This window comes from Scomber scombrus, chromosome 6 (genome assembly GCF_963691925.1).
Source record: "Scomber scombrus chromosome 6, fScoSco1.1, whole genome shotgun sequence".
In the NCBI taxonomy this organism is placed as follows: domain Eukaryota; kingdom Metazoa; phylum Chordata; class Actinopteri; order Scombriformes; family Scombridae; genus Scomber; species Scomber scombrus.
This window is the reverse complement of record NC_084975.1, coordinates 30325772-30351730: the sequence shown is the minus strand read 5'-3', so window position 1 is coordinate 30351730 and position 25959 is coordinate 30325772. Positions and strand designations below refer to the sequence as shown.

Here is a 25959-nt window from a genome sequence, read left to right as displayed (position 1 = left end):
CATAAAAAAAAAAGAAAAAAAGAAAAGCACATGCATTCAGTCACAAATTTTACTCACTGATGATGTTAAAAAAAAAAAATCCAAATAGGAACTGAGGATGGATCTTACATTCATGTCCTGCTTGGGGTGCACTGTAATCACTTGTTATTATCACATCATTCAACTAGTGCTGTAATCTGCTCTAAAATGTCTCAAATTGTGAGTTGAGAGAAAAAAAAAAGTATTTTGATGGTACAAACATTATTTTTTAAATGAAACGTGAACAACAGTAATAAAGTGAAGTTTAGGTCGGACAGCTTGAATAGTTATTCATCTTCTCTCTTTCTTTACTGCTCAGATGTTTGCATGCTAAGTAGGAAAAAACACAAGAGGTTTTATGGGAACTGCCACATTTATTTTGTTTTGCCACATACAACCATATGTGCACTGTAGCCAAAAATGCTCATATTTACAAAAAAGAAAAATCGATATACACAAACGAATTATAATACAAAAAAAAAAGAGGAAAAAAAAATCCTTCAGTAATCCTTACAACAACAACATAGCAAGTACGAACAAAACTGATTTTTTTGACACCTTGTAAAGATTTTGTGCAGATATTTTCTTTCTTACAAGGAGATAAAGTGTTTGTATATTACAAAACTCAGATGCACATCAAATATGCAAGCTGGGGAACGTTCTGCCTACATTCTCTGGGTGAAGAAGGGTTAAAAAAAACAACAATAAAAAACAAAACGAAAAAAACACTACGAATTTTTCTGTAGATTCATCAGTGAATAATTACCTGCAATGAAATTACATTTAGCAAATAAACACCGGATTCAAATGTAACTTGTAAATCGTATAGTCTGGTTACTAGTGAAAAAAAACTAATGGTGTGTGATTTCAAGATTAAGTGTGTCCGAACTAATGAATCCAAGCTCCTGTAGTGTTTCCATCCAAAGTCAGATGGACTGACATACTGTGTGTGTGTGTGTGTGTGTGTGTGTGTTACTTGAAACCAAAAGCTAATAACTCACAAAGCATCTCAGAACTAAATGCTGATGAACTATTGACTGAAAACACTGTTCAACGGCATATCTAAAAAAAAATAAAATCCTGGGATCAGATTCCAACCAATCAAAATTCTTATCTCAATCACTGATTATCAGCAAATCTAGTTTCAACACCTGAGTTCTACCACAGCTTGTCAGAGATCAGTTATAAACATCAGGCGTGTGAAGCCATGTGACAATCGTGACAAAAGATTACAGAGGCAGGAGTAACGTCATAATGATCACTCAACCTGAATATCATTTCTTTTGGATTATTAAGACTGTAAGTGACAAATTCTTGCAAAAAACAAAAAAAAAAAAACATGAGTGGGAATAATTTAAACTGATAGAAAGAATGGTCCCTTAAAAAAAACACATGTCTTTCAGGAGACTTGAAGCATCATTGGGATGGAGTAAAGGCCAGAATGTACAGGTAACATTCTGAAGTGATACAAATGGGCAGTGCTTGCTTTTAATTAGCGCAATGAATTAGTAAATGAGATGAAATTAGCTTGGATATATACACAAAGTGAGCTATATCTGAAATTTTATTTAAAAAAACAACAACTATACATTGCCACTGCCCATCTATACAGCATCAAAATGTTGGTCTTTCACATGCCTAAAGGTGCTTCTTCAATGTTGCTACAGGTAAAACTGGATTTTTCTTGTTTTTCAAGTTTTATTGTTTACTGTCTGAATATGGATGTAGGGTAAATATGATGCTATATAGCCAGTGATCTCATCATGCTTCCTGAAATATTCCTCTGATTAAAAAAAAAAGGACACCGCTGCTCTCTTAATTAAAGCTCGTCTGTGTGTTGAGAAGGAAAATGAAATAAATAAACTTCTGCCGCTGATGTTAAATAACTTCAAACTGCTCGCCGACTGAGTCCGACCGCCTGGTATCGGCCCGCGTCGAATCCTTTCTGGGTGTAGAACAAGTATGTTGAAATAACTAAAAAAAAAAAAAAAAACATGCAGAAACTTTCCAATGTTCCAAAAATCTTATAAAGAAGGAGCTCCGAGTACGTCTGTTTGTGGAGGTGTTGGCGTCCCACGGTGATGGATTCAATTCTCATCTGAACAATGTCAAAGCTGCTGCTTAACATTTTGGTTCTGTAGACACCAGTGTTGTTCACCTTAATCAATTCGAGAGTAAAGGAAAGAGAGAGAGAGAGAGGGAGAGAGAGAAGAACAAAAAAAAAAAACAATCCAAAAATACTCTTTGCCAATAGCAGCTAGTTTGATGATCAGTCTTTATGTAAAAAAAATCTTTCCACGTCCTCCAAAAGCAGGAAGAGCTGGTAAAATAAATTATTTTTTATGATGACACACATATGTATGCATGTGTATGTATGTGTGTGTGTGTGTGTGTGTCTGCTGAGTGGGTGAGTTATCCCAGCAGCAGCCCAGACAGGGCGTTCAGGTCTCTCATGTAGGGGTTGTCGCTGAGGATGCGGTCTATCCTCTGCTTCTGGTCGGGGAAGATGTCGTACAGCTTCCTCTTTAACTCCGACGTCTCCCCTGGCGACCGCTGCGGAGGGGGCGATGGCGAGGGGGAGGGGGATCGACGCGGCGGGTGCCACTCCGGGGGGCCGGAGTGAGGCCAGTGTGCGGTGGAGTGGGGCATCAGGGAGGCGGGGGGCTGGGGCGTGGAGGCGGGGGTCCGGGGAGCCGAGAGGACGGCCTGGACGTAAACCGGTTGCTGCTGCTGCTGTGAGGACGGCCGGATGTCTGGGGGTCTCATGGGGGGAGGACTGGCCGGAGCTCGCCTAGGAAAGAGTGAGGAAGAGTGTGAAAGGGTGTATGACAGAGGATGATCCCTGTGTAAGCCAATAACTGACTTCACTAAGCTTTCATTGGCCAATCAGAAAAGAGTATTCATCAAAGATAATCACTAATAAGCTCACTGTTTCACTTCTATTACTTATTAATTAACAATAGTTCAACATTTATACATCATGGGAAGTTTACATGAGTGTGTATATGTCTCCACACACACACAATCACACTCACACTCACACACACACACACACACACACACGTTATAAAAAAACCACACCTGTAGTCTTTGCGTAGGAAGATGTCGAGGTGAGGTCCGTTCTTCCCCAGAGGGTCATCAGGGATCATGAAGTGGTCCTCCACAAACGTAAACTGAAGCAACCTGTAGGTGAAAAAAAATCAATAATCAGATCAGGACTAATTCATAAAGTGAGATCTTTTTTTAACTCACGATGCAATCAGAAAAATGAACTGTGATCATCGTGAGGAGTGATAGTACATTAACATCCATAGTGTGTGTTTGGTTTGAAGTTGTGTAATCAGCCTGTGATTACTCCATGGCTGTATATGATACTAAACCATCCCTTTAATTAAACCACTGATAGATGCTGCACATTGTAATGATCTTCACAATCTTCCTCCTGATGACTACACCAAACTAACACAAAAATGACATCAAGTAAGAGAGAGTGCAGCTGCAGACTGGCTGACAGCAGAGTGTGTCAGGCCTGTTTAACCCTTACATACTGTTGGTGTCAAGTTTTAACCAAAATGTCTTTTACTCTGAAATTTGATGACTTTTCGTAAAGTGGCACAAAATTAAAAAAATTAAAATATGTTTAAATGTTATACTTTTGTATAGATGCTACACATGTTTGTCCATTGAGGCTGTTCTGGGTCAAATTTGACCTGTATCTATTGACATGACTTTTAGTGAAATGAATAGTTAATAGTTTTAATAAGGATTTCTTTTTATGATGTAGCAGTGAAGACTGATGGCTCTAATGGTTCTACAATAAACCCCACACTTCCATAAAGTTCTTGTCATTTTCACTTTACATAAAATAAATTTCCATCATTATTGCTATGTTATATTTTCATGTCTTAGTTAAATTAGGACATGATATTGTGTGATAGGAGCGTTTTTTCTCCCCAAAAAAAATACACTCTCTCTGCTCTCTGAAACATGAATCAAGGTTTTCTGAACACATCTGTCGTTCAAAATGTGGTATAGACACTTTTTATGAGGGGATTTTCTTAGACCTTGTCATAACTGACCCAGAACATACTGTGAGGGTAGAATATGAACAGTATGGGAGGGTTAAAGGGAGTTTCTGGGTCCTGATCTGAGAGCTGCAAAATAACAACCAACAGAGGGCAACACAGACACACACCACAGTCTCCCCTTCACTCTCTGTATTCAAACCCTCTGTTGATGCAGTACATAGCTGTCAATGAGATCGCTTCATCATAGGTAATCATTCATCATTGCTACTTGCTACTAATTTGATTCGAATAAAATGTATAGATTTGTATTTGTAAATAAAATTCTACTATAAAACACTTAACTACCAAACTAGGTGTGTATTAAAACTTTTAAAAACTCATCTGTCCAATCACTTATTGACATGTGATCCAATCATTCACAAGGTGAGCTCCAGTCATTTTAAACAATGCATCTGACTCCAGTTACAGATCCGGGGGAGTTTTTAAATGACACAGTTTATATATAAAGTTAAAAATCAGATGCTTCCAGACTGTATCCAGCTGTTCCTAATATGAATGAGTCAGTATGTATTAAGAGGAATCTGCATGTAGAATGAATTCTAATCAAATATAGGAATCCATTTATGAAATATGCTTGAAAAAGAATTGAAATATATATATAATAATATATATAAAGGAAATATGTGTATCTATGTGTATATTTTTACTGTATTATAGCCAATTATTGTAAATGTTTTGTATTTGTTATGAATATTGGAATATATTGAATGACTAAATGTAAAAAGGGTCTGTGTCACCAGTTGTAATGGAGATGAAAGTCATATGATGATTTACTTTACTTTATACATGTGTATTTGAATTTAATGACCGAATAAACAAAACTGAAACTAAAAAAACCCCCTCATACTAAATACGTGTAAAGTCAATTTGATGCTCAACCTGACTGAGATGTTTTTTTCAGTGTTGTTTAGTGATGTCATTTCTATTTCTTCCTTCTTAATCTTCTGTGTACTTGTGTTGATCCTCCAGCGCTCTGCTGTCGGTGCTTAATGTAAATATCATTCGTCATGTAGCTGGCGTGTTGCCGTGGCGGACTTTCCCGTATCGCTTGGGTCATGGAACATAGAAGTGAATGACTGACTGAGCTGTGTAACGCGTGACACGCAATCACCTCTCCTGAATGATCCTGCGCCAGGTGTCCGAGGTGTTGACGAAGTCCCTCAGGTTGTCGTTGGTTACGATGATCCCGTCTGTTTTTTCAGCGAGGTGGAGCAGGAACCTGAGAGAGAGATAGAAGGAGGGAGGGGGGGGGGGGGGGGGGGGGGGGGGGGTGTTAGACATTCAGGATTTTCCCTGCGTTCAAAAGGTCAACAGCTCGTTCCTGGCTCGGGCCGCGGAGGGAAATCCACACGCGGGAGAACACCTTGCATGCTGACTCAGGACTTTTTAAGTGAGTTCATTTTCGGTTCCCCCTGATAGAAATTGACCTCAGTGTAGTATCTGTGAAGAATGATACGGCTGATGATCACTTTCAAGATCGGATGCTTCTAAAACTCACATCCGTGTTTTAACACCTGCCGAAAAAATGACTAAGCAGCATTTTTAATCATAATATATACCGCCTTTCATCAGACATCTGGTAGATCTGTTCTCCACTTAGTTTGCTTATTCATCTCTATTATGAAAATACACTATGACTATTGTTGGTGTTGGCGGGGTGAGAGAAGAGGAGGCAGTGTTAGATATTTGTGTGGGCAGAGAGATAAGCTCATAATGGAACCAAAATGCCCAGAGATAACCCAGTGGTTAAGTCCCCAGCACTAAAGATACATGTGTTCAATGACTGAATCTTCTGTCTAGATATAGAAAGGTGAATTCTCCAACTATAAAAAGGTTCGAGACGGCGCGTGTTTGTACCTGTCGTCGTGCGAGGATATTCTTTGACCGCAGACCTCTCTGGAGGGTGTGAAGGAGAGCAGCCGCAGGTCTTCTAGCTGGTTTAGAAAATGTTGCTCTGTAAGAAAGTGACGAGTCAATTAACATGGAATCACAATTAAGTGGCGAAGCAAGAGAGCGCACGCACACGTCCACACACACACACACAGAAAAACAGAGTGAATAAAATCCTAATAAAAATGTATAAATCCAATATTATCACTTTAAACAGGATATAGTAAAGAGAGATATATTTACGTGATATTGACGTATTTTTGTAGCAGTCCACACCCACTCACACCCACATATACACACACACACACACACACACACACACACACACACACACACACACACACACACACACACACACACACACACACACACACACACACACACACACACACACACACACACACACACACACACACACACACACACACACACACACACACACACACACACACACACACAGAGACACACACACTCCGTCTGCAAGCATTAAGACAGTTTTGTTTTGGATCATTTGAAACTACAGAGTGACTATGAGGTACAGTGTGTATAGAAAGGTCACAAACACTCTGGAAGCTGAAAGTCAGCACTTTAACCTCACAGTCAGTTTCAATACACACTAAAATGTGTCTTTGTTACGTAAGCAGCACGGTGAAAAAAACAAAGCGCTGTGCTAGTACCTGAAGTGTACATACATGCCCTGTGTGTGTGTGTGTGTGTGTGTGTACCTGTTGTGAGTCGGTCTCTCTTTTGGCGCCACTGGGGGACGAACACCGTGATCTCTCTGTGGCCTCGCCTCCAGAACGTCTCCACCGCCAGAGCTATCCCTCGACAGGAGAAGAAGCGGTGGAGGCCGTGACTGGTCAGATGGGGGACAAAAAGAGGAGTGGTACTGTAAGGAGGTGGATCAGAGATATCATTCAGAGTGTGTGTGTGGGGGAGCGATATCACAGATCAGACTCAGCACTGCTCTCAGTAGATCAGAATTAGAGAAAGTAAGAAATTAGGATACCATTAAAAAAAGCCACTTGTGTGAGTAATAGTAGTATCAATACTAACATTGTGTGCAAGTGACGGATGCACAAAATATTTTTCAGTATGGCGCTAAACTTAAAAAAGTAATGACAAACCTGACAATTTGTTTAGTGGTCACAAACACCCAAACACGCACATACACGCTGCACATCGCACCATCAGCTGACCCAGATCGCTGGTGCTGACGTGCTCAGGGCTCTACGCGCACGTCAGACAGCTGTAACTTTAACAGATGGGGTAGCTGGGACAGAAAAAACCACGAAGAAAAGAAAAAAAAAAACCAAACCAAAACACAAACAACACAAACGGCAAACATCGACAGAGATGAGAAACTCCCTGAGATCAGCCGATCCCACGGAGCAGGAAGCTGCAAAACCACACGCCTGCGTCCTCACGCTATGATTTATTTTTAACATGTGCTCGGGCCTATTTATGTTACCGCTGCATTTTTTGGTACTTTACTGTGATGGTCTCAGGTGTTTGAAAAGGAAACGCTGTCTCGTCACTGAGCCGCAAAAACTCCTCTGCTGATTGCTTCAGAATACACAGAAAACTCTTTCTAACCATGACAAAAATTGTAAATGCTGCAATGTTCTGACATCATTTCTCTGGAACCTTCTTTTTTTTTTTTTTTTCCTTCAAAAGAAACACAATAATAATTATTTTTAAGTGCTGTGTGTAGTTTTTTCAAAACACGCTGCTCACATTCATTTGTTCTCTTCACATAAATTTCACACACTCTCATTCTAATGGACGACTAAAATAGCTTCCTTATGAAGACGGGAATTTTTTATTTTAATTTTAAATTAAACTAGACGTAACTGTAGCCAACAATATCTGTGTTGGGTGATGGAAAGATATCGAAATTGACTTAAAACAGTCAAAATGTGGCTTTATGAATGATGCTTGTGTTCTTTCTCCTTTCCGCTTCCTCGTCATGTGAATTTCTGACAGTTGTGTCTGCGCTTTACTTCCCTGTGCGCTCAGTTGCTATCTTGATCAGCGAATGGGGGGGGGGGGGCCTCACATGAGCTGCGGTAGACAGCTTGGGTGGCTGGTATGGGAAGTGGGCTGGTAGTGGTGGTGGGGGTTAGGGTGAGGTAGGTCTGGCAAAGAAAAAAGTTTCACAGGACCCCAAATTGTTCAGCTGCTGATGCTGAGGAGTACCAATATACTGAAAGAGGCCTCGATGTAAACCCGTATTAAAATATTAGCGGTAATTAGAAGTGTGCACGAGTAGATGGAGTACATTCAGAGAACTGTGGAAGTCAGTGAAGTTAGACATTGCTCAGGCTCGAGTGTCTAACCTGAATGTATGAACTGATGTTAACACTGTGGAGAACACTGTGTTTCACACTCGCTCTCCCAGCACTTGTGTACTATATCTAACTGATTACACACTACGCTTGTTTTCTAGGACGTGGTGTTACATGAGTATTTTGGGAGCACGCACACACACACACACACACACACACACGCACACACACACTACATAACTAGATCGTATTCAGAGCAGCGATGCAAACTCTAGGGAAGTTCCAGCGGCTGTTGAAAGAGAAAGTGATGAATGACAACACGGCGGGAGGAGATTATGCAAACAGTAAAAAATTACGGTGGAAACGTGAATGTAAGAAAACTAAATAAAAAAAACATGTAAGAGCTCATTGGAAGAACTTTACATAACATGAAAACTTAATAAAGGATCGGTTCTTGTCCGATCGCTGTCATTTCAATAAAAAGAAAAAAGAAAAAGAAATGCTAGTTTGAAACAGCTGATAAATATAATTGTGATACTTTTATTCATTCTGTATGACAGATGTTGAGCCAGGTGTGCTTTTAGTGAAAAATGAGGATGAACGGGAATAGGGGGGGGTGGTGACGGGGGGGGGGGATGACACAGAACGTGAAAGGAAGTTGTTGCAAAATTGAGAAGTCAAGTCAAGGTCAAGGACTGTGATGACACATCAGCGCAGTGTTAGTGTGAAAGAAGAAGAAGAAGAAAAAAACAAAAGAAGAGCTGGCTCAACTGTCCTTCCTCGAATGATGTGTAATACTATAAGGTCTCTCTTTGTTGCACAATTTCTGGATAAAACCGAAACCTTGAGTCTAGAAAGACAGAGATTTTTTTTAATTTAAAAAAAAAAAATTACCAGAAAAGGCGTTTCTTTATCAAAAACACCCCCGCAGCACACCCCACTCATCGATATCATGTTGCTATATCTGCTTTCACTCTGTTACACACACACACACAAAGTGATGAGTAACAGAATGTAAATGTGTAGATTTTTGTGCACCTACGCAGCAAGAGTTGTAGCTGACACCTACGCACTGTAACAGGTGGTTTGTGTAGTTAGTGAGCATGACTGACAGTGTAGTGTGTGTGTGTGTGTGTGTGTGTGTGTGTGTGTGTGTGTGTGTGTGTGTGTGTGTGTGTGTGACCTTAACCGATGATGATGATGTTGATGGGAAGGGTGATGGGCTCATATGTGAAAAGGAAAAACATGGTGTGTGTGCTTCAGGTGTGGGAAGGGGACATCAATCAAAACAAATATAGTAAGTGTAGTCGAGCCTCCGTCTTTACACCTGCTGCTTCTGAATATGAAGACGTGGTCATGTTCTGGGATGTACATCGACTCTCATCTCCTTTTTACCAGAGGAAGTGATTCACATTTAAAAAAAATGTTAAAATAATTTCACAGTGATGTAGTGCTAGTGACGGTGATAAGAACACGCTTGTTTGTTGAGTTGAACTTTAATCTGAATATTGTGTTAACTGCCAAAAATGGAAGGAAAAAAAATCCCCTAATCGACACTTACAACGCTGTTAGATCGACACCTGATTGAGAGATGTGATAATGGCTCGAGTGTAGAGATACGAGAGAGATTGTTACATAAATGAAACTGCAGTGACGGAGCGCTCTCTGCTCTCTGAGGTGACGAAACTAAAATCATTATTTCACTGTTTGCATAGGGGGATAAAAGTAAATGCTGCATTCCTGAGAGCTTAGTGTGTCTATCTGATGCATTTTGTGGTTATTTCTGCTGTTGGAATCCACACCAAATGTGGTTCTCAATTTTTGTGTGTGTTCCTGCCTGATTTAAATGTTCCTGTTATATGTACATGCCAGCACAGATCCTGCTTTATACCATGTTTTGCTTATGTATGCATATATACATGTGTGTGTGTGTCTGTGTGTGCGTGCGTGGACTCACGCCATAGCCACGTTGCTGCCGTCTATGATGATGTGTCTGAGCTCTGGGCGTCCTGGCTCATTAGGCAGCTTCAGATTGTAAGGAGTCTTCAGTGATTGGTGGAAACGAGCCAGGCCGGTAACCGGGGGCGCCTGGGGGTCGTTCGCAGGGGGGTACCTGGCTCCGCCCCCGTGAAACCCCATGTGGCCGATGGTCTGGTAGTGAGACGCCGAGGGCCGGTTGACGGTCTGAGCCGACTGAGGAGGAAAAATTAAACATTTTATTGTTGTTGTTTTTTTGGTAAAATAACAGAGCAGAAAGCACAAAGATAAGGAAGTGATTCTTGATATGAGTCACACACACGAAAAAAGAAAAAAGAAAAAAAAAAAAGACTCCTTGCTGTGTGTGGACACGTTTACGGTAAGATCGTAGTTCCTTACCAGCTCAGTAACGCAACATTTGTCTTTGGAAAAGTGACATGGTAAAGAAAACGTTAGTATTTAAAGCCTTTTGACTACATTAAATATATATCCAGATACGTATGCATCTTTTTCTGTCATAGCCTTTTCCAGGGTTGGTCATAGTAAAAAAAAAAATTAAAACTATTCACAGAGAAAAGTCATCTCTGCTAGTAAAAATAATGCTGCTAGTCCAAAATTCAGGAGAGGCCAGGTGTATTGTCTCATTGTCAGTTCCATCCAGACACAAAACTGATTCATTAATCTCTGGTCTACACCCAGAGATGATTCATCAGGAGTCATGTAGACTAAACCTGACTAACTTTCCTTCCTTATTAAAAAAAAAAATTCCCAAATCTAACACGAGCCTTGGGAAGTTAATCTATTACCTCTGCATCAACATGTAGTGAATCACTGCAGGGGACAGGAGTCATGGCAACGTGAAAGGAGAACCAGCGCATTGTGGTAATACCTACACTGGGGGTCGAAGCCAAGGAGGTGGTGGTAGCGGTCAGCCACTGAGGTGTGCTGCGCAGCGCCGTCACCGTCTCGACTTTCACCGATCCGCCCAAAGTCTGGGTCCCGCCTCTCGATAGGTAGTCCCTCTGCGAGACTCCGCCCCCTCCCCGCGCCAGGTAGTCCGTTCTGGATCCGGACTGGGTGTCGAGGTGCGCCGCCGTCATCATCCGGGACGTCCTGCTGTCTGCTTTGGTATCCGTGGGGGTGACGTTGTCATCGTCGATGGTTATTACCTCGTAGTTTCCCGCTCCTCCTTGAGCACTAGAGCTCCTCCTGATAGTGATGGCCTGAAATGAGATGGCATTTTTATTTTATTTTAAAAAGGAGCAAAAAAGGCATGCATAATAAACACCAATTTATAAACTTCTGAAACAAATGAACCACATCATTTCATTTATTTGTTGCTTTATAATACCATGCTATTTAATTTGAACATCAAATTGACAGTTGAATGGGTATGTTAATAGATAATAATGTACAACAACAAGAAAGTAATGTCTTTATAGAAATTCTAGCCGTTGGCCAGCCATAAGTAAGTTCAATGTCATGTAAAATGTGTAATGTAAAGAAAAATAAGTCACTCTGCATCTAGAGTTCATCATCTATCATTTCAAAGCATTAACAGGTAGCTGGAGATTTGAAAAAGGGACTTATGACAGGAACTTTTCACCTCAGCTCATGGTGCATTAGATTTGGTTTTATGTTTGATCAAAAGGAAAAGATGCATTAATCTAAAAATACAAAAAAAAAAAAAAAACGTCTAAACTAAGAGGTTACAGTCTTGAGTCTGAGATGGATGGTACCTGCTGAGTGCTGGTCTCGCTGCCGCTGCACTGCCTCCGGTGCCCCAGTCCGTTACTGCTGCCTCCGTAATGGTTGGGCTTAATGTTCTCTTTTGACCTGCCTGGGTCTACCAAGGCTCTGTTCAGCTCTCGCTCCTTCTCTCTGAAACGAGAGACGATCGTAGAAGAGGAGGAGGAAGAGGAGGAGGAGGAGGAGGAGGGAGTGTCCGGGGACTGCACAGAGTTCAATAGTCTTTCTTTTTCCCCTCTTTTTGAGCCCTCTTTGCAACGCTTTGATTCCTCCACGATCTTTTCCAGAAGGAGGAAGGTATCTTCTGTCTGTCCTGTCTCCTTGACGACACGCTCCACCACTTCCTGCTGGTAACCCATAGTTCTGAGAATGAAAAAAAAAAAAAAAAAGTTTCCTCCGTTTTATTTTGCACTCACAAAAAAGCTACGACAGTGTTAATGAATCATATGCAAGACGCAAAACCTTTGATACGAGATTGAAATGCAAAATCGCACTCCCCTTTGTTCCTCTTGACTAATGATAAGAGGAACTGATAACGTTTCAGGGAACAAGTATTTCCTAAGATCACTAATCTATGAATTGAAACCTATGCAAACGTTACAAACTATGATGACTTTCACCTGAAGAAATTGACTAAGCAGCGGAGGTTGGTTTCTGGGCTGACTGCCTCCCCGTCGTCTGCGACCTCACTGGAGTCCAGCATGATGGGACCCACTGTGTTTGCTTTAGCTGAGGAGGAAGAGGAGGAGGAGGAGGAGGAGGAGGAGCAGAGGGATGACGAAGCGGAGGGAGTTTTGGATCTAAAGCTGCTACTTCCCCCCCTGCCTTCTCTGTCCCTCTGTCGCTCCCTCTCCCTCGCTCTCTCCGGCGACTCGTCCCTCCGCTCCAGAGAGTACTGTCTCTTTGTGTCCCGAGTCTCGCTCTCGGACGAGCGCCGCTTGTGCGAGGGCCGGGTGCCGTTCAGCAGGACGGCTTCGGGGCCCAGGCCGATCCCTCCTCCCGGTGCCGCTTTGCCGGCGCCTCCGACGCACGCCGCCCCGCCGCTCCCTCTCTCCTCGAAGCTAGTGTCCAGGATGCGGTTGGAGAGCTCGGTCACGGGGGTGCTGCTCTGCGAGCGGTCTTGGTCGACCTCGGCCATGCTGGGGTGCAGCGTCTGGTTGGGTTGAGCCTGCGAGAGGAAACACGACGGTAATGGTAATCACCTCGGGTTTAGAAAGTGCAGTAAAAAGTTCCCATCTAACATGAACGCTTGTGTCCAGGATTCATTATGGACTTTCCTGCACACACACTACATGGTTCTCCTTACAAGAACCAGAGTATAGTAACAGGAAAGGCTAGGTTTTCTCTTCTACTTACTTCACTACTACTTTCAAAATTTAAAAAAAAGCTTGACAATATCCGTTATAAGATCACACATTTCTGCGACAGGGCTTCATTGATCACTGTAGTCAAAACCTTTGAAGCTCTCATTTGTTATGTCAATATTTAATGACCTGAGATTGAAGTGGTTAATGTGTATATTGTTCGTTAGATTGAGCCTTTTTATATCTACATAAGGAGTGGGTCCTCTTCCACGGGGCCTGCCATGTTTCTACGGTAGCTCAGAACGGACAAAAAAAAAGCCCCACTGACTCTAGAGAGCCTTTTGTGTTTTTCATGAGTTTCGCAGTCACCATGAGTTCTCTATGAGGTTAGGGTTTGGTTACAATCTGCAACCTCGCTGCTAGATTCCACTGAGTTTTACACACTCGTCCTTTAACCACAAACACGCATTCTAAAATTGTAGCTATTTGGTTGAGCTTTTGTTGCAGCAAATACATTTCCGAAGTTTCGAGTAAGCGCGCATTTTACCCACCTTATCTCTTAAAATCTAATAATCGGCAAAAGAAAATCATACAATCAGCATTTACTTTCAACCACTTTCTTAAACTCACTTTATCCAAAGGCACTCTAAGAGCTTCATAGTTTTTGCTGGACACTGTGGTTAAGCTGTACTATAATAAACCACATTCAAATAAATGTATGAACTCACCGGAGAGGATGTGTTTGTGCTGGTGGGGCTGTGAGCCAGTCCTAGTAACTCTTCTTTCAGGGCACTGGGCAGCAGTAGAAGCTCCATAGTGTACTTATCATCTCTTTCCTCCACAAAGGACTTGAATGCTCGTTTCACTGCTGGCTCTCTGTCACTTGGTAGACTTCGCTTCTCCTGGACACACATATAGACACGCAGAGATAGATTTCAGTGTACATTAACACAAAGCATCATGCTTTACAATACAGAAAGCTGCTGTAAACTCTACCTTAACTACTAGACTTGCAGATTTCAAAAGAAATGTGATTTTCAGATTCTCAATACACAGACAGACAGACACTTCTAAACTTATTTCTATGGTTGTGTGTCCTTCCACCATTTTACCACAAAGCTCCAATAGGACTGTGTGTGATTGACCCCTACCTGGAATAGTGCTACAAACTGCTGGACTCTGCTCTGGGCCATCACTACGGGCTCAGCCCGGCCCAACAGCCGCAGGCGTCCCGGCTCAGGCACCAGGACCTCAGCGCTCGTGTCTCGTATGAGTCTGTCCAGGAAGAGGCCCCAGGCGCCGGCAAAGATACAGTGCATGTCCACTGGGTACCACTCTTCTTTCTGGAGCTCTGGGTCACACAGCCCCCTCACATACTCCTGCATGACAAGGACAACAAAATAATAGCATATTAGTGAACAATGATGTCATTAATACAATGAAAAAACAAGTATGAATGCATTCACAGCTCTGTTAATGTACACCGTAGATAAAAAACATGATCTGGTCAAAACTACATTCATTTCTGCAAAAATTCAGCATGGAGCACATCAAGCTAAATTAAATCCACACTTTTTTTTCTTTTTCTTTTCTTTCTTAGTTCCAAAAGTGCTTGTATGTGATGTGTTAGTTCAGAAGCACACAAACATACGCCCCCACACCTCACTACAGCGCAGCAGAGCGGACACGTGCTGAAACTAAACACGGTCATTGATTCAGGGAATCTCCTGGTGTGGGAAATGTTTGGATGAATCAGCTGCAGGTGGGTTCAGTAACTTCCTTACAGATTTCTCACATCTCCGTATGTGTAAAAAGGAGTCAGTACTGAGAATGTAAAAAATGACTCAACGGTGACGCAGTAGAGTGGAGGGGAGCGGAGGGGGGGGGAGAAACAGAAAGGATGTCGGTGTTGAAAGAGAACCTGCTCTCAAATATCTAGGTGTGGCTTTTTGAAAATGAAAACAACCAATAAAATAACCTGGGGGTTATAGTAGCTCCGTGAGATAGTTGCTCCCAGCTGCTGGTAGTTTGGGTTTAATAATTCAAAATACAACTTCAAAATAGAATATAAGCTAAGGATGATGTGTGCCAAATTCTTAAAGCTACTCAGCAGGTATTTAAACATTTGTTGACTCACTTGATGCATATTCATGAGGACAAATTACTAACCGAAAGCTCAGCGTGATCACAGGTTGAGTCCCAGCCGCGCTGCCCCACAGAATAAACCTACAGCAAGGACTAAACCAGCGTCTTTAAAAAATGTCCCCAATTTAGAAATCCTGTTCTTTACTGGCTGTGTCCTGTGTGTGTGTGTGTGTGTGTGTGTGTGTGTGTGTGTGGTTTATCCCCAGCAACAGAGACACTGTTTTACTGTCAGAAATGCTGCTGTTGAAGTTTTTAAATGGCAATTCTTAAAATGTTTTAAGCACCACAAATACAATCTGACTCACCACAATCATATGGGAATACTGTGAAACAGAGAAATCAAAACCTGGACAAATAAAACTGAAACTAAGTGCACACTGGCACATTAGAAAGGAGGGTTTGTTTCTGTAATGTAGGTGTTTACAGCTTTACGCAATCCAAACTCATTTTCCACCATCTTTCAAGACCAGTAAACATATTTTTAAAAAATCGATCTCAACAGCTCAAAATGAATCCTTCATTATTTAAAATGTTTTATTTCAGTTTACTGTACAATTTTCAGCATTTATTGCTAAATACATAAAAACAGCCAATCAATGTAAGGAATTAGGGCCGGGTATCAATCCAAGTACCCTTAAAGTGATACTGATACCAATGGAGTATCTCATTTGATACCAATCATGTGAAAAGAAGCATTAAATTGCGACTTCACCACCACAGACAGCTGCGGTGACAGTGGGCCAATCACATGTCGCATTAAGTCAAAGTACGCTTGTGTGGATTGGCTGTGAGCAAGTCCATACAAAGCTAGCTCTGGGTGCAAAAAGGATGGATTGCAGGTATCGTTTGACGGGAGACGTCTCGATACTACTTGGTATCAATTTATTTGAGTCGATACCTTAAAAGGTATCGAATACTGACACATTAAAAAGGCATCAAGTACAGGCACCCAGCCCTATAAGAAATCATCATCTTTGTTATCAACATGAACATTTAGCGACGTGACTGACAAGACAAAAACTAACCTGACAACATACTTTCCATGTAACCGTGACGGCCTCTGAGACCTGAAGGCATCATTTATGCAACTCGCCGTCTGTTTCAGTGCTGCAGCTAATGATTCCTTTAGTTATCCTCTATGAATACATTGAGTTGTTTGGTCTGTAAAAAGTCAACTGCCGTTTCCTGAAGCCCAAAATGACATCATCAACAGTACTTTACAATCCACGCCTCAGAGGATACTCAGTTTACTGTCACAGAAGACTCAAAGAAACCAGAACATGTTCACATTTGAGAGGCTAGACTCAGAGAGCCTGAGAACCTTGTTGCAGCTCTGTCCTGATTGGTCAAACACAGCTATGAAGCGAGGAAAAAGATGACATATCCAGGTTTAAGAACCAAAGATTTGCTGATATTTAGAATGAAACAAAAATGTAGTCTGCAAGTGGAGCAAACAGCTACTCTGTGAACGCACCGATGCTGCAAGAAACTGAGCAAAGTAAACTTTTGAAACTACATTGCAATAAAGGTTGTCATGGGAACAATAGCAGTGATTCCCCAAATTACAGTAATCTCCAGTATAACTTAAAGTGGCTGTACAGTGATTACTCCTGCAGGCCCCACAGGAAGGACTTTATGACTCTTATGAACGGGCAGTACTTGACGGTAAAAATTACCATTTCCACATCGGGTTCTCGGTTGACTGGCAGAGCTTAGAACAGCTGGTTAGAGAGAAGGCCCGTGACACAAGATGCAGAAGTGTGAAATATTCTCTCTCGTATGGGAAATCACACACACAGGATGGAAAAAAAAAACAAACAACATTCTCCAGATGCTGTCAGATGTTTGGCATTAAACTATAATATAACTGCATCTCAGGCCCAGATGACTTTTAAATTGAAGGGTGTGTTTGGAGTTGATTTGTGCGAGAGATGATAATGATGATGATGATGATGATGATGATGGCGGTACAGTCACACTGAGCATTGCTTATCTAGGAGTGTGACCGCACTGCTCTGCAATTTCAGATCAATTTGATGACTGGGTTATTTATGTGTAATGATTCACACACACATACACACACATAAAGGAACACAGCGTTACACATGACATGACAGAAGACTGTTGTAATCACAAGTTCATCTCTATATGGTATCTACAATAATTCAGATACAGTTCTATAACAAATCAGCATCAACTGAAACATCCCCAGCTAGGACCCACAATGCTGTGAAGTGGGTTTCTGTGTGTGTGTGTGTGTGTGTGTGTGTGTGTGTGTGTAGTGAGGGCTTGTGATGCTAGCACATTACACTATCTATGTCAACCGTGTCATTGCAATGACAGCACAGTCACAATACATGGTGACTGACAATTGAAATGACAGGGCAGAGACTGAATACTTCATACTATGTAATGCATTGTTTAATTTCAAATCAGCCGTGTAATAATTGAAAATGATTCTGCCGATGTCACTCGGTCGTTGTTGTTTTTTTGCGTTTCCTGTTTACTCATGATTAAGACTTGAAAGCAAATGTCTCCATTGTGGGACTAATAAAGAAATATCTTATCTTGTGCTTGTAGATTTTGAACTTTCCTCCCCTGATCACATACTTTTATTCATGAATTGAAGTATTTTGGTTTCGCAGGCTTTACACATGAATATGAAACAATATGACGTGGCAAGTCTGACAACAAACAAACAGCAGAATGTGAACACCTGTCTTCATTTAAATGTACAACAGCCACTGACTACTTACAACATAGGTGACCTGGCTACTTCATACAGGTGTGCCTGAATTCATGGGCATCTTTTGCTGACTTGTTTTCCACCTACAAGCTGACAAAATGTCATGACATTTTGAAGCCGGCCTTTTCTCAATATCAGTGATATGATGATGTTATGGTAACGTTATGACCACTCTTACTTTCACATACATTTTTGCCTTACTAAATTAAAAGGTGGGTGTTATGTCTAAGGGGAACCATGGTTTGTCCTGACATTCATTGATGGCACAACTTAAGTAGTTATCTCTTTGACCTGTTGTGCACTAGGAACAAAAAAAAACACAATAAAAGTGTCTGATATATGTCTAATGTCTGTATTATATCATCTCTGAGCTCTGGGGTTATAAGAGTTCAATATGTCTGTGATGAAACCGCTGCTAATCACGGGACACTGATATATACACCTGTTCAAGTTACAGCCTGCCCTGCCTGGCGGTGCTTATTTTTTGGTCTGAGCTCGTTATTAAAACAACAGAAAAAACACTCAACTGTGCGTCACATTGAGCTGCTGGTACAGAAAATACAATGTGTGTGTTAGGGGTCCCTCACCTTTGCTTTGGACACGTCCTCTCTGTTTCCTCTGAGCTGCAGCCATATCTGCCGGGATGTTTTGCTCCCGTGCTGCTGTCCCGTGTGGTCCAACAGACCGATGATGGTGAACGTCACTTTAAAAACCTGCTCCACTCGAGGCTTGGCACATTTCAGCTCTTCTTCTTTATCCTCTAAGACGGTAAACTCGTCCACGGTCGGGGAGGCCTCCTGCTGCTGCCTCGCGGCGGACGCGGGGAGCCTGCTGGTCGGCTGCTCAGGGCACGTTAGCTCGGTGACTCGTCTCATCCCGAGGAGGGGCCGCGTTGTTGACATTCCGCCTCTCGGTCGGTCCGTCGCTCCACACAACGCCGTCTCAGTATTCAAAGCTCTTGGCGCTGTTGGGGGCCCTTTGGCGTTTTCATGGTGTCTTTTGGAGTGTACTTCAGTGCAACGCAGCGTCGTTTGCGGTGTCTTACCGACATGAACACAGAGGTAGGGCGATCTAATATACTCGGAAGCCCCGAGTGACGTATCCGGAAAGTCCCAATGAAGGCGTCATCAAAACACGACAGTAGAGAGTGCTGCTCAACTTGGCGAGTACGCGATTGTTATCTGTGCAGGGCTTATGACAACCAACTTGTACCGTACAAAAAGTGACTTATATTCTTACGACATCAAGAACGTAGTGGTAGATCCTGTGAGATGAGGCCCAGAACTCTGCACTGACAGAACAGGTTTTTAGACAGCGTTGATGAGCAGCGGATGGCTGCTTGCTAGAATAGTGAGTATGCAGCTGTGGAGGCCCTGACAGGCCAAACTATCTATAAACAGTAAACATGCAGCTGCGCCCTCTCGTGGTTGTGTGGAGGCATTGCTTGCTGCAGCCAGTAAAGCGGGAGTCTGCTGTTCATTCAAGGTTTATTGTCACTCCGGTTATATAAATACAGTCTTTGGAAATCTATCTATCTATCTATCTATCTATCTATCTATCTATCTATCTATCTATCTATCTATCTATCTATCTATCTATCTATCTATCTATCTATCTATCTATCTATCTATCTATCTATCTATCTATCTATCTATCTATGTGTGTGTATATATATATATCATACATACTCAATCTCTCAATCTTTATTTGTATAGCGCCAAATCACAACAAAGTTATCTCAAGGCACTTTACACATAGAGCAGGTTCTAAACCGTACTCTTCAAGTTTTAATTTATAAAGAGACCCAACATTCCCACATGAGCAAGCATTTAGCGACAATGGCAAGAAAAAACTCCCTTTTAACAGGAAGAAACCTCAGGCAGAACCAGGCTCAAAGTGGGCGGCCATCTGCCTCGACCGGTTGGGGTAGAGGGGAGAGAGAGGAAGAATAGGAGAGAGAGAGTAGCACATTGAAAATAAACATTGAAGCTAGAAGGTCCGGGACTGGAATCTGTCATCCGGACGTCTACAGGCCCAGATTGCCTGTGAGACGAGAAAGCACAGACAACTCCGGGGAAGAAGTGTAGGTTACTGAATGCATTAATAGTACATGAATGTTATTGGATATAGATGGATGGATAGAGAGAGAGAGAGAGGAGGAAAGAGGAGCTCAGTGCATCATGGAGGTAGGAGTCCCCCGGCAGTCTAAGCCTATAGCAGCATAAACTAGGAGCTTGCTAACTATAAGCTCTATCAAAAAGGAAAGTTTTAAGCCTACTCTTAAAAGTAGAGAGGGTGTCTGCCCTCCGGACCGAATCTGGGAGATGGTTCCACAGGAGAGGAGCCTGATAATTGAAGGCTCTGCCTCCCATTCTACTTTTAGAGATACTAGGTACCACAAGTAGGCGTGCGTTCTGGGAGCGCAGTGTTCTGGTAGGTACATAAGGTACTATGAGCTCTTTAAGGTATGATGGAGCCTGACCAGTAAGAGCTTTAAAAGTGAGGAGAAGGATTTTAAATTCTATTCTTGATTTTGTACACATACATACATACATACATACATACATACATACATACATACATACATACATACATACATACATACATACATACATACATACATACATACATACATATAAATTAATAACAACAAATAAAATATATCAACATAACAACAAGGAATACATATATAAATACACCAATCATTTCATAAGGAACACCTGTGCCATCTAATTCAATCCAATAGAACAGCTCTGCTTTAAATTCTACTTCTTTTTTTTTTTAAGTTTATACATTTTCAGTTTTTGTTAACATTGTAAAAAAGAGATCATTCCACTTTATGTTTATTATTGAGGTCATAGTGGGTGGTCGTGATATATACTGGGGGGGAATTTATATTGAATGCTGTTACTAATATTTTGCCACCCTCGTGTATGATAATGGTATGCCACCAATGAAGTGGCCAGTGAGTGTATACTGCACATTAAAAAATTGTGCCTTGAGATATATGCTGCACCATGGATAAGAGTACACCTCTTAAATATTGTATTCAGGTGTTTTATTCAGACCTATGGCCACAAGTGGTAAAAATCAATTAGTCGTGTGACTTATAAATTACCATAAATACAAAGTACTCATAATTACAATCATGTTTTACACAAAATACTACACAGATTACAGATTAAAATGTTTTTTTTCTTTTCTTTTTAAAACACCCTAAATTCAAGACATTACGTTCAACTCTTTTTTCTTACAAAAAACAACATATCATCTTATCAATTCATATAAAGATGAATTCTAAATCGTACATGAAGAACATAAATTGTAATATAAATGTGTTTCAGGCCCAGATGACTTTTAAATTGACGAGTGTGTTTCAAGTGGACATATGAGAGATGATGATGATGATGATGATGCTGGTAAGTATTTTGTTTCACAAGACTATCAGTACATCATGTACATCAGTACATCATGTACATGTACATGTAGTACATTATGTCAATTGTGATTCTGCAGTTCACCAGCAGCCGCAACATAAACCACGTTATTATCTAACGTATTTTTTCAAGTGTCTCACCATGCTTATCAATACCAGTTGTAGCAAATGCTTTCTAAAGCTCACAAACATTACTGTAGCCACTTATTAGCCAGACTAGGTAAAGTAGTAGCAGTAGAATAACCACCAGTGTATTGACTTGTGGAAGGGTGTATTACTCACAAATTCAAATTGAATCTGTAAGAGAAATATTGTGATATTTCTTCTTTCAAAAGCAGTCTTCTGTCTATTACAGGAGATATTCAATTTCCAGGTTGGTCCGTGCCATCCCACGTTGTTCATCGTGTCAGGTTGACAATATCGCAAAAGCCGCAATAGTTCCTGTTATTTTTGTAAAAACCACATCCTTCTCTAAATACACTCAGAGCTCAGTGGCTTATCATCGCTAACACTGTCCCTACACTTGCAGTAGGTCTGCACTTACACAGTCTCACCCAGCCTTTTTTTCCACACTTCACTCCAGACTATTTTAGCCTGGGGAACATTTGACCCTGCTGTTTAGAAATGGTTCAAAAATCTAATACACCTTTTCTTTCCACAGCTCAGACATTTTCACCTCATTGTTGTAAAAGCACAGGAGTTACACATACCATTAACGATGGACCTGGTGAATTCAAGTGTCTCAGTAAGCTATGATAGTATGATAGTCAAAGGCCTATTATGTAGTAACCACCCAGACTGATGCTTTGTTATAAGGACATTGAATGACATTGATATAAACACATAAATAAGAGTATTAAACAGTTCTTGGTTAGAAATGACAGAAAAGTGTATGAAAATGATGATTCCATTTAGCAGATAATGACCTCAAAGTGGGATTACACTCTTACACACTTTTTCTAGTTATTAATGGTGAAATGAGTTATAATACTGTTAATTAAATGTGACATACTGGAGAAAGGGAGTTACATTTTTTTGCCCAGAAGTCAAACATACAGTAAGACTCAGCCCTCCTAAATTAACATATCGATTATCATTTTTTTATCCTTATCCTCTGCTAAAGCTTAATTGTAAGTTTCTAAAGAAGTGTAATTTCCCTGCAAGTGTGTGTGCACAGCCTAGGTAATACATGTTCCAATTGCTAACTGATCAGAAGGATAAATCACCAGCAGCTGCTTATTAAATCTAAACTAGGAATGTTCAATACCTGAAGTACTGAACCTCAAATTTAGCCTAGCGTTAAAATAACGTGGCAGCCATCGGAATGACTTAAAAGCTCGTATGTAGCTAGTATGATGAATACAGTCAAATAAAATAAAAGAAGCTGCTACCAAAAATGAAACAGACTCACCAGGTTATCTTGATGTGAGAACAACAAACCTCATAAAGTAAAACTTCAGCTTTGTAACATCCACCTGCAGGAGCATGAGCGATGGGAATGGGGCCTAATAGGGATAGACAGAGAAGAATAGGAAATAGGAAAGATCGATATCTTTTATCTTTTCACTTTTCACCTGGTCAAAACTTGTGATGTCATCCACTCCTTCAGTCAGCCAGTGAAGCACAAACAAGGCTATGGTACATTTGAAAAAAGACTCTACATCCCCTACCAAGTTTAGTGGAAAAGATAATGTCATGAAAAATTAACACTTCAGTAAAAAAAAAAAAAAAAAAAAAAAGGGTTAAAAAATAAATTGGCTTTGTTCAACATTTTATTATGAAATTGTAAAAAATAGTAAAAAAGTCTTTATTTAACACTTTAGGAAAAAAGTGTAAACAAAACTTTAAAAAAAAGTGTTTATTTAACAGTAGTAAAACGTATAAAAAATAGTTTTTAAAAAAAGTCTTTATTTAACACTTTAGTTAAAAAAAGTGTAAAAAAAACTGTAGACATAGAGTAGCATCTCATAAAATCATACAGTTTATTATACACATTCATACAATATTAATTACAAAGCACATTCTACTGACTGCACATTGAAGCCCTCCATCACCATCATCATCATCGTCATCATCACTCGCCACTAGATGGTGGTGTAGGCTTCAGAATGGCAACTTGACACTGAGCTGGCTTCTCTCTCTTCTGTTCCCCGTCAGAGACTAATATCGACTTAAAGATGTTTCAAATCAATAATTTTCATTTTTTGAGGTCCAGATGCACACAGCTGAGGAATGTCATCTTTATTAAAGTTCATTGTGTTGTGTTATGTGAAGAGAGGGAGGGGGAGGAGGGGGGGGGGGGCAGATATAAAGGTGACAACAATATCTAGAGTTAGACTGTAGTAGTTTTACTGTCATCTTGGAGGTATTGATTTGGTTGCTGTGCAGTGACCACTGAGCTGCTGAAAACCTGCTTAACTATGATCTCATCAGCCTTTGTGTTAAATGTACCGTGGTGTCAAATGTGATTGAAAAGCTCTGGACATGTAGCCAAAAAAAACGTCAGGAAAAAGTTTTTTTTTGTGTATTTATTCGTCAGCTTCAAAATATAATCAAATGTCAAATTCAGATTTAGCTATCAAACAGTGTGACGCCAAATATTAAAAAGTGTAATTATACTGTAAATGTAGGATCACCAGTACATCAGTGTTCCACCAGGGGGCTCCATACTGCAGTTCTAAATATGTGTTTGTGTGTGAACAGCTGTGACTGCCACCTGTGAGGTGAAAGGGAGGCTGACCTGCGACACATGCTCCTCTTTAGTTCCACATGACTGTTTGTGTCTGTGTCTGTGTCTCTCTCTCTGTGTGTGTGTGTGTGTGTGTGTGTGTGTGTGTGTGTGTGTGTGTGTTAAAGAGAGAGAGAGAGAGAGGTAGACAGAGTTGGACTACAGCATCTTGGGGACCACTTAGTAAAAATGGCCTCGCTAGATGAAATTGAAACCCAACAGAAACTGAGAATACATGCAAGTGGAATTTACTAGCGATAATTTATATCCAAAGGGAGGCTCGGAGGCAGAATTAGGTCTTAGATCTTTATTAATAATGACTTAAAATCTGGTTTCACTTAAAATTGACACTACTTGAAATGAATATAACCCGAGAGAGGAACTTTAAAAGAGAGCCCGGAGGAAAGCTGGCATTATTTATTTGTAAATGAATCAAACCTCACCGCTCACGTCCACCGTAGATGCGGACGCGTGGCACGCCGGTCTCATCTCTGTTCATCGCAGTTCAAAACCTCCGCTGGAAACTGTTTCAGAGGAGGCGAATCTTCAAGCTGTTCTGTATCAGCAGCCACATTTCCACTGTTGTTTCGCCAACATTTTATGTTGCTCTACAAGCTTATTGAATACACTCATTAATGATCAATGTGGTAACAGATAGAAACTGGCTGATTTGACCCTTCCATACTGTTCAGGGTCAAATCTGACTCATTTTTTTTTTTTTACATTTGAGAGCTTTAAAAACATCATATACACTTTTTTTTTTAGCTGGATTTTGAGCTGTGAGGCACAGTATATGAAAATGGAAATAAAATGTATCTTTAAAAAAAAAAACTGCACAGCTGATACACATTTTTATGTATGCAAATGTACAAATTTAACCTGTGATTATTTTATTTTCTATAAAATGTTCTCTTGCACCATAAAATAATGATTCTTTTCCACAAGACCAATCAAAAAGAAGGATTGATCGAACATTTATTAACGACTGATCGGGAGTTTATGAATGTGACTCGTAGAGACTGATTATGAGACAGAATATGAACAGTATGTAAAGGGTTAAAAAGGCTGAAAAGTCAGTGTTTTTCTTTCTCCCCTCTCTGGATGAAAGTGTCAAGTCGGTTTCAAGTCCGCACCCCAGCGTCACCGATGGTCCGAGAGTATCTGAAGTCGTAGAAGATGAGATGCGGGAGAGACGGAGGGACCGAACAGAAGAATGGAGAAGGAGACGAGGAACGGAAGACAAAAAAGAGGAACGAGTAAGACTCCTTCTTGTGGTTTTCTGGGCCTCGCGGTGGGAGAATCGAAGGTAACGCTCGCTCACACACAAATATTCAACCACACCCGCCCACTTAACAAATGTATTTATGTACAGCTCAGCGAAAGCTTCCCACCCCCACCGAAAACACAGGAACGCACTGACTTTACTCTCCTCCCTCTTTCTCCTTCTCTCCCTCCCTCCCTCATCCCTCTTTCTCTTGCAGGTCATGGGAGATAGCAGGGAGATAAATATCGCTGGCAATAAAAGGCCTGCATCATGAATAATAAAACAGCCGTAATCTCGACCAATGATTTATACATCTACAGGCTCTG

At 40.9% G+C, this 25959-nt stretch overlaps 1 protein-coding gene and 1 long non-coding RNA gene across 2 annotated transcripts; one reads left to right on the top strand and one right to left on the bottom strand.

Moving 5' to 3' along the window:
- Nucleotides 1-384: 384 nt before the first annotated feature.
- Nucleotides 385-19376, bottom strand: n4bp1 (nedd4 binding protein 1). Its single transcript, XM_062421090.1, has 12 exons — nucleotides 18793-19376; nucleotides 14466-14693; nucleotides 14043-14216; nucleotides 12631-13178; nucleotides 12001-12373; nucleotides 11155-11484; nucleotides 10242-10477; nucleotides 6722-6852; nucleotides 5964-6060; nucleotides 5218-5325; nucleotides 3100-3201; nucleotides 385-2809 (listed from the first exon to the last, which is right to left on the bottom strand). Exons 1-12 carry the CDS (start codon nucleotides 19105-19107, stop codon nucleotides 2431-2433), a joined length of 3021 nt encoding a protein of 1006 aa, XP_062277074.1. The 5' UTR covers nucleotides 19108-19376; the 3' UTR covers nucleotides 385-2430.
- Nucleotides 18829-25959, top strand: LOC133982156 (uncharacterized). The gene is made up of 3 exons (XR_009925317.1): nucleotides 18829-18898; nucleotides 25478-25675; nucleotides 25851-25959. It is a non-coding gene; the product is annotated as an uncharacterized LOC133982156 (long non-coding RNA).